The 10395-nt window shown below is 37.5% G+C and overlaps 1 protein-coding gene across 1 annotated transcript in view; it reads left to right on the plus strand.

The window, feature by feature from the left end:
* LOC103193748 (aldo-keto reductase family 1 member C15-like) overlaps positions 1 to 10395 on the plus strand; it is a 45372-nt gene that overhangs the window by 26846 nt on the left and 8131 nt on the right. Inside the window, 2 exon segments of the mRNA XM_007937009.1 lie at positions 6021 to 6130; positions 7295 to 7460. Coding sequence (XP_007935200.1) covers positions 6021 to 6130; positions 7295 to 7460 — 276 coding nt within the window.

Genomic DNA, 10395 nt, shown 5'->3' on the forward strand with positions numbered 1-10395 from the left:
TTGGTATTTTCATGCAAATTCTTCTGCTAGTTGGGGTTTAGTCCACTTCTATATCCTTCCCTTCAAGGCTCAGGGGTCCAGGATTATCTTCTGTGTCTATGTTAATTGGTTTCCCTTTTCTTTGTTGAAGAGGGTCTGTGTAGTCTTTCTGCCTAGTCCGCCATCTTGCCCTGTCCCCAGTGCTAGTAATTTTAAAACAATTTTTGACAATGTATAGATGTATAGCCCTTTTGTAAAATGCTTTGATAATTACACAAGAAGCCATTCAAATATTTATACTCTTTTTCTTAGTTATTTTACTTCTCAGAATCTATTCATAAGATATAATAAATTATGAATATATCTATATCTATCTATATATGAATATGTTAAACACAATTTTTTTAAAAATATCAAGTAATTGAAAATTTAAATATCTCACAAGAGTGAAATGATTAGCTTTATGATGGCTTATCACCTTCATGGGTCCATGTTGGGATACTGTAAAGAATAGTAGCTTTGTGTTAGAGTATTACATAAAGAGTATTTCACACAATTGCATGCTACTTTGTCAATTAGAAAGCTTTCATCAGCAAGAATCAGAAACTCAATTCCGATTGTCGCAAAATTTAAGGACATTAATTCATGTACAGGTTTGTGTGCTCTAAAGCTGTAATGTACTATCCTGAACCAAGAAGTTTTGTCTATGTTTCTCTATTCATAGTTACCGCATAGCTCTCAGAGGTATCTGGAATACGTCTCCTTTTCCATGTACAGTAGCCCTGGTGCCACAGTGGTTAAAGCACTTGGCTGCTAAGTTGAAAGTTCAGTAGTTGAAACCTATTAGCCACTCTGTGGAAGAAAGATGTGACAGTCTGCTTCCATAAAGCTTTATAGCCTTAGAAACCCTAGGGGGCAGTTCAACTCTGTCAGCTAAATGACTATGGGTTGATGGGTTGTCCATGTTCAGTAGGAGAGAGAGTGTTTCCTGGGGTGGTTTGTAAAGAAGAAGGAAGAACTTTCCCAGAAGTCATTAGCAAATGTCTCCTCATGTGTCCTTGGCTAAGTTTCTGAACTAGTTATGGCATTCAACTGAAAGACCTTTATACTGAAGAGTAGAACAGCTTCTGCTGAGGCTGCATAGGGGAAGGAGAGACCACTGAACAAAATCAGAGTTCCTCTAGAGAGAAATTATGGTAATCAGTAATATCTACAATATACATTATATTACAGTTGTCATTATTGTTAAGTGCCATCGAGTCATCTCTGACTCATAGCAACCCTATGCATAGCCGAACAAAACACTGCCTGGTCCTGTGCCAGCCTCACAATATTTGCTATACCTGAGCCCATCGTTGAAGCCACCGTGTCAATCCATCTCATTGAAGGCCTTCCCCTTTTTCATTTACTCTCTTCTTTGCCAAGCATGATAGCCTTCTGCAGGGAGTGGTTCCTCCTGACAACATGACCAAAGTAGGTGAGATGAACTCTGGCCATTCTCACTTTCAATGAGCATTCTGGCTGCACTTGGTCCAGGACAAAGCTGTTAGTCCTTTTAACAGTCCATGTATTCTTAGCATTCTTCTCCAGCACTACAACTCAAAAGCATCAACTCTTCTTCAGTCTTCCTTATTTATTGTCCAGCTCTCACATGCATAAGAGGCAATTGAAAATACCATGGCTTGGGTTAGGTATATTCACGGAGACATCTTTGCTCTTCATCACTTGAAAAAGTCTTCTGAAGCAGATTTGCCCAATGCAATACGTCATCTGATGTCTCAACTTCTGCTTCCATCGGTGTTGATTGTAGAACCAAGTAATATGAAGTCCTTGACAACTTCAATTTTTTCTCCATCCATCATGAAGCTCTTAATTGGACCAGTTGAGAGGATTTTTGTTTTCTTTATATTGAGGAGTAATCCATACTGCAGACTGTAGTCTTTAATCTTTATCAGTAAGTGCTTCAAGTCATCCTCACTTTTAACAAGCAAAGTCGTGTTGTCTGACTATTGCAGGTTGCTAAAGTCTTCCTCCAATCCTGATGCCACATTCTTCTTCATATAGTCCAGCTTCTTTTTAGATTATTTGCTCAGAATACAAATCAAATAAGCATGGTGAAAGGACACAACCCTGTTGCAATCCCTTCCTGATTTTAAACGATGCAGTATCCCCTTGTTATGTTTGAACAACAGCCTTCTGATCTTCTAATATGTACAAGTTCCTCATCAGTACAATCAAGTGTTCTGGAATTCCCATTTTTCTCAATGTTATTCATAATTTGTTATGATCCACACAATAGGATGCTTTTGTATACTCAATACAACATAAGTAAATATCTTTCTGGTATTCTTTGCTTTCAGCCAATATCCATCTCACATCAGCAATGATATTCCCCATTTCACATCCGCTTCTGAATCCAGCTTGCATTTCTGGAAGTTCTCTGTCAATATACTGCAACAAATGTTTTTGAATTACCTTCAGTAAGATTTTATGCGCATGTGACATTAAGAATATTGTTCGATAATTTCAACATTAAGTGGGATCACTTTTCTTTGGAATGGGTACAAATATGGATCTTTTCCAATCAGTTGGCCAGGTAGCTGTCTTCCAAATTTCTTGTCATAGCTGAGTGAGTGCCTCCAGCATGGCATCCATTTTTTGAAACATCTCAGTGGGTATTCCATCAATTTCTGGAGCCTTGTGCTTCACCAATTCTTTCAGTGCAGCCTCAACATCTTCCTTCAGTACCATTGGTTCTTGATCATATATGCCACTTCCTGAAATGGATGAACATCGACCAATTCTTTTTGGTATAGTGATTCTGTGTTTTCCTTCCATAGTGATTCTGTGTTTTCCTTCCATCTTCTTTTGATGTTCCTGTATTGTTCAATATTTTGTCCATAGAATCTTTCAATATTGCAACTCGAGGCTTAAATTTTTTCTTCAGTTCTTTCAGCTTGAGAAATGCTGAGCATGTTCTTCCCTTTTGGTTTTCTAACTCCAGGTCTTTGAACATTTCATTATAATAATTGACTTTGTCTTCTCGAGCTGCTCTTGGAAATCTTCTGTTCAGCTCTATTATCTTGTCATTTCTTCCACCTGCTTTAGCTACTCTCTGCTCAAGGACCATTTTCAGAGTCTCTTCTGATGTTCATTTTGTTCGGTTTTTCCTTTCCAGTCTTTTTAATGAACTTTTGCTTTCTCCATGGATGATGTTCTTGATGTCATCCCACAACTCTTCTGGTTTTCAGTCATTAGTGTTCAATGCATCAAATCTATTTTTTAGATGGTCTCTAAATTCAAGAGGGATATTATCAAGGTCCTATTTTGGCTCTTGTGGACTTGTTTTAATTGTCTTCAGTTTCAACTTGAACATGCATATGAGTAGTTGATGGTCTGTTCCACAGTCAACTCCTGGCCTTGTTTTGGTTGAAGATACTGACCTTCTCTATCGCTTCTTGTCACAGATGTAATCAGTCTGATTCCTGTGTATTCCACCTGGTCAAGTCCACATGTCTAGCTGTCATTTACGTTGTTGAAAAAGGTATTTGCAATGAATAAGTGGTTGGTCTTGCAAAATTTTATCATGTGGTCTCCAGCATTATTTCTAGCACCAAGGCCATACTTTCCAACTACTGGTGACTCTTCTTTGTCTCCCAATTTTTGCATTCCAGTAACCAGTGATAATCAACACATCATAATTTTATGTTCTGTCAATTTCAGACTGCAGAAGCTGGTAAAAATCTTCCTTTTATTTCCTCATCTTTGGCTTTGTTGGTTGGTGCACAGATTTGAATAATAATAGTATTAACTGGTCTTCTTGTAGGTATATGGATATTAACCTATCACTGACAGCATTGTACTTCAGGAAAGATTTTGAAACGGTCTTGTGACAATGAATGCCATACCATTCCTCTTCAACTTCTCATTCCCGCCATAGTAGGTCATATGGTTGTCTGATTCAAAATGGCCAAAACAGTCTGTTTTAGCTCACTAATACCTAGGATATCGATCTTTATGCATCCTATTTCATTTTTGACAACTTCCAATTCTCTTAGATTCATACTTTGTACCTTCCATGTTCCAATTATTAATGGATATTTGCAGCTGTTCTACTCATTTTGAGTCATGCCACATTAGCCATTAGAAGTCCCAAAAGCTTTACTTGATCCATATCATTAAGGTCATCTCTACCCTGAGGAGTCAGCTCTTCCCCAGTCAGATTTTAAGTGTCTTCTACCTATTGAGCTCATCTTCCATCACTATACGGACAATGTTTCCAGGCTATTCATAAAGTTTTCCAATAATATATCACACAGTGTTTCACTGTTATTCATAAGGTTTTCACTGGCCAGTTCTTTGAGAAGTAGATGACCCTTCCTTCTTCTGAGTCTGTCTTAGTCTGGAAGCTCTGCTGAAAACCTGACCACTATGGGTAACCCTGCTGGCATTTTTGCAACAATGATGGCATAGCCTCCAGCCTCATAGCAACATGCAAGCCACCACAGAATGACAACCTGACAGACAAATTCATGTCTTCATGTCTCTTAGTTGTTACTAACTGTTCTGCTCACTCCCAAGCTGTGCACCTGCCTATCTGGGACCTGGCCTTTTAAATAAAGCCACCGCAGAAGGTCCAAGCTGCAAACCTACATATCCAGGGCCCAGCCTTAAATAAAGCCAGGCTCCGAGCTATGCCATATATATATAAAATATTACAGTTATATAATTAAAAAATAATAAAAAGACTAAAATTAAGCATAGCAAAATGATAATAATTGCTATATTGTTCAGGTTGGATTCTAGGTAATTTTGTGATGTGTTTAACAATTTTTAAAACTTTTACTATGCAAAATTTCAAAGTATAAAAATGTAGAGAGAATACTATAAGAACCTCCCCAATGTATCCATTGCCAGGCTTATGCAATAATTATCTCTTATCCAAACATCTACTTCTATCACTGGATTATTATTTTGATGCAGACATTATATTATCTGCAAAAGTTTCAACATGTTTCCTTAAAATACACAGATTTTTTTATATAAACTAATACTACTACTATGCCACTTAAAGTTTCAATAATTAATATCATGGATATTAAAATTTGTCCAATTGTATCATATTTTTTTTTAGTTGACTTACTCAAGTAAGGATTGAAACAAACATATATTTCAATTGATTGGCATATCTCTTAAATTTCCCCTTTAATGAATAGACTCAGTCTCTCTCTCTCTCTCATCCTCTTCTTTTTATCTCTTCAATTTATTTTTTAAAAATACTAAGTTCTAGCCCTGTAGAGTTTCTGACACAACTGATTTTATTGATTGATCCTGTGCTATCATCTGACACGTTTCTCTGTCTTTTGTATTTCCTAAAAATTGAAGATTAGATCTAAAGCTATGATTGTGTATGTATGTGTGCACATTTCATCCTGAATACATGGATTTTAACAAGTAAGATATTTTAAAATCCGCTGTAGTTATTATTCTTATTGATGCTCAAATTGCATAATTTAGGGAAGCAGGAGATTCTTTAACTTAGCTCCTTTGACATATCCTCATTATTACAGTATTCTCAAGTCAGCTTATACCTTCCCCTCCAGGTCAGAGTCAGCCATTTCTCTCAGAAGTCTCTGAGAAGTCTTGGTTTCTTTTAATGGGAAATAGCCACTCCTCGGAAGGAAGGTTGGGCAATCCTACTCCCGTAGTGATACTGTCTTGGAAACCCAAGGAGGGGTCACTACGAGTCGGGGGGGCCGACTCGACAGCAAATAACAACAACAACAACACAACAGTATTTAGAAACCATAATCTTTGTCTGAGAGGCTTTAATAATTTTTAAACACTATTTTAAAAATAAGAAATAAGTTATGAATTTTGACAGCTGGTAGCATTTGATGGTATTTCAGAAACTGCAGGGGGGGAAATTATAAAAGCAAGAACTATTACTGTAGTAATATAAGTTTTGTAAAGCAGTTAAAAAATTGACATGGGATGTTTGTGCATGTATATTGATGCTTTTTGGTTTTGGCAACTTACAGGTGGAATGTCACCCTTACCTTAACCAAAGCAAGCTGTTGGAGTTCTGCAAGTCCAAGGACATTGTCATAGTTGCCTACAGTGCCCTGGGATCCCAAAGACACCCAGACTGGTAATGAGAATATTACAAAGTTAACCTATGTCAGTAGCTCTACAGATGATGAAACACATTCTTTTTAAGTTTTAATTATGTAAAAGAACAAACATAAAATAAACACAATAGTTCAATGAAATACCATATAACCATGACTGAGCATCAATGTTATCAGCATCTTTTCACTCTTGTTTCATATACATACAGCTCTACTCCCTAGGAGCTTTGGTGGTATAGTGCCTAAGGCATTTGACTGCTAACAAGAAGGTTGGCAGTTCAAACATACCAGCCACTCCTCAGAAGGAAAACTGGGCAATCTACTTCCATAAAGATTTATTGCCTGAAAACCCAAAGGGGGTCACTATGAGTTGGAATCAACTCAATGGCAGTGAGGTTTTTTTTTTTTAGTTTTCTACCTACTCTCAACCCCACTCTAGTCATTATTTTTTAAAGTCATTTTAAGGTAAAATTTACATAACTTAGAATGCATAAAACTTAACTGTACAATTTGGCAAAGTGATATACCACATAACCCCTATCATGGTACAGAATCATTTTATGTCCCCCCAAATTTGTTTTGTTCCTTTCCAGATAATTCTCACTCTGAGCCAACTACTTTTCTGACTTTACATTCGTTTTACCTGTGCCAGTACTTAATATAGGGAGCTCTGGTGGTGTAGTGCCTAAGGCATCTGACTGCTAAACCAGAAGGCTGGTAGTTCAAACCCACCAGTCACTGCTCAGAAGGAAGGTTGGGCTATCTACTTCCTTAGCGATACTGCCTCGGAAACCAAGAAGGGGTCGCTATGAGTCAGATCCAACTCAACAGTGAGTTTGGTTTTCTTTTTTTGAGTACTTAATATAAATGGAATCATAGAATACATATTTATTTATTTGTGGCTGGCTTTTGCTCATTTTAATGTCTATGTCATGAGTATCTGCTGGATAATATTCCTTTGGATAGACACACATACAAGTTGTTTATCCACTCATCTGTTGATGAACATTTTAACTGTTTCTAGTCTGATGCAATTATAAAACTCTATGAAGTTTTTTTTTTTTTTTTAATCATAATACATATTGCTTACTCCCTCTCTGGGTAATTTGAGAGAAAGGGTCAGCATACTCCAGATTTTTATTCCTAGATCTATTTCTCCCTCTGTTTTATTTGATTTTCCCCAGGACAGACAAGAATAGTCCACATCTCTTGGAGGACCCAATCTTGAATGCCATTGCCAAAAACCACAATCGAACCCCAGGCCAGGTTGCCTTGCGCTACCATCTGCAGCGGGGTGTGGTGGTCCTGGCCAAGAGTTTCAATGAGAAGAGGATTAAAGAGAACTTCCAGGTAAAGACCAGACAGTGTCTCTTCAAAATGAGAACTGGCACTGTGATGGAGGCCATCGCTTGTTTTCCAGCATGCACTCATGTTCTCATACATCCCCAGTGTCTCTCCCTGTATGCTTTTGGGTGAGGGGTGGCTAGATAGGGTGCAAAGAGAGAGCTCTGGACTCAGACTCCTAAACTATATAGCCTCTGGGCCTATTGCCACTTACTAGTTCTGTGACACTGAGAAAATGTCATTTCTGTTTTGCATCAGTTTTAGGAGCCCTTCTGTACAATAAATCACTTTAAGCACTCTGATTCATCCTCATCACCTCCTCTCTCTCACAAACACCTATTTATATTTCAAGATTGCACTCTTCACTAAACCTCAAGAAACCCCAGCATAGTTGCTGACCACCATAGCACTTGGGCATGGTCCTGTTACTCACCCTTTTCTCACTGTATTAAAATTGTTAGTTTACATGTCAGTATGCTCTCAACAATGAGATCCTAGATTGCAGCAACTCATGCAGGGTCATCCTTTTAACCTTATTCCAGGCACATTTCTTGCCAGACAAGAACCTAGATATGAGTTTTCAGTTTGATCAAATTAAGAAATGAATGACTAAATTTATGTCCAAAACCATCCTTCACATGCCACCTAGTTCCTTAAATTAGTTAGTGGTCTTCAACTTATTTCTTTGTGCTGCTATAAGAATTTTGTAAAACTATGAACCTATTGTACAAAATTCGTATTTTTACAAAAATAATCAATTCATTAATAATCAGAACATGGAATGTACAAAGTATGAATCTAAGAAAATTGGAAATTGCCAAAATTGCCAAAAATTAAATGGAATGCATAAAGATCGATAACTTAGGCATTAGTGAGCTAAAATGGACTGGTTTTGGCCATTTTGAATGAGACAACTGTATTATCTATTATGTTGGGAATGACAAATTGAAGAGGAATGGTGTGGCATTCATCATAACAAAGAATGTTTTGAGATCTGTCCTGAAGTATATGCTGTTAACAAAAAACAAATTCACTGCAGTTGAGTCAGTTCCGACACATAGTTACCCTTCCTCGGCTTTCCTAGGCAATATCTCTATGGAAATAGATTGCCCATTCTTCCTTCCGAGGAATGACTGGTGGGTTTGAACCTCCAGCCTTCTGGTTAGCAGTCAAATGTCTTAGGCACTATGCCACCAGAGCTCAGAAAATTATAGAAAAATATCCCTCATGAACTTAGAAATAAAATTTTCAATAAAATCCTAGCCAATAGAATCAAACAACATATCATAAATGTAATACATCATGACCAGGTGGGGTTCATAACAGGTATGCAAGAGTGGTTCAACATTAGAAAAACAATATAGTCCACCACATAAATAAAACAAGGAGAGAACCATATGATCATCTTAATTGATGTGAAGAGACATTTGATAAATCCAACACCCATTCTTGGTTAAAATGCTCAGCAAAACAGCAATAATGCTATTAGTGATAGGATAATATCCATATGCCTCCAAGGAACATGACTAGTTAATACTACTACTATTCAAATTTACACGTGTTAAACTGGGTTCTCTAGAGAAACAAAACCTGTAAAGCTTGTGTAGAGAGAGAAAGGGAAATTTATCTTAGGAAAATGGCTCACATACTTATAGAAAATGGCAAGCCTAAAGTTCCTGGATTAAACGTAAAGCTGGAGATTTTTTCTGACTCACACAGCTGCAGGGATGATGAGCTCAAGGTTGGCAGGCTGTATACTGGGTGTTGACTCCAACAAATGATGAATCCAAGATCTCCAGGCTGAATGGTGGATTGTTCGCTCATGGACGGTTAGTTGTAGGCAGCACAACAGAATCCTGATCCACAGAAGAGTGTCTCTTTTCCCAGGATGTCTATAAATATACTGGATGCAGGCCACATGCCTATAGAAACTCCCTTTCAATGGTTTGGCTACTCAAAACATATACATCTGATCCCTTCATTGGAACAACCCACATCACAATTGCTTAAATCACACAGAATTGTGGTCCAGCCAAGTTGACACACAGCTCCAACTATTATAACACACCAACCACCAAAGCCAAAGATGAGGAAATTGAAGATTTTTACCAACTTCTGCAGTATGAAATTGATCAAGCATGCAGTCAAGATGTACTGATTTTTACCAGTCGTTGGAATGCAAAAGTTGGAAACAAAGAAGAATCACTGATAGTTGGAACACATGGCCTTGGTGATAGAAATGAAGCCGAGATCGCATGATAGAACTTTGCAAGACCAATGACTTATTCAATGTAAATACCTTTTTTCAACAACATAAATGGCAGCTATATGCATGGACTTTACCAGATGGTGCACACAAGAATGAAATCAACTACATCTGTGGCAAGAAGCAACAGAGAAGATCAATATCTTCAGCCAAAAGAAGTCCAGGAGCTGACTGTGGAACAGACCATTAACTGCTCATATGCTATACAAGTTGAAGGTGAAGACAATTAAAATAAATCCATGAGAGCCAAAATAAGACCTTGATTATATCCCTCCTGAATTTGAGACCATCTAAAGAATAGATTTGATGCATTGAACACCAATGACTGAAAAATTGTGGTATGACATCAAGAGCATCATCCATGAGCAAAGCCAAAGGTCATTAAAAAGACAGGAAAGGAAGAAAAGACCAAAATGGATGTCAGGAGATACTCTTAAAGTTCTCTTGAATGGGGAGTACCTAAAACAAATGGCAGATATGACCAGATAAAAGAGCTAAACAGAAGATTTCAAAGAGCAGCTCAAGAAGACAAAGTCAATTATTATAATGAAATGTGCAAAGACCTGGAGTTAGAAAAACTAAAGGGAAGAACACACTCAGCATTTCTCAAGCTGAAAGAACTGAAGAAAAAGTCAAGCCTCGAGTTGCAATATTGAAAGATTCTATGGGCAAAAT

Source organism: Orycteropus afer, unplaced genomic scaffold, assembly GCF_000298275.1.
Source record: "Orycteropus afer afer isolate SDZICR_OR568_19922 unplaced genomic scaffold, OryAfe1.0 scaffold00040, whole genome shotgun sequence".
Taxonomy (NCBI): Eukaryota; Metazoa; Chordata; class Mammalia; order Tubulidentata; family Orycteropodidae; genus Orycteropus; species Orycteropus afer.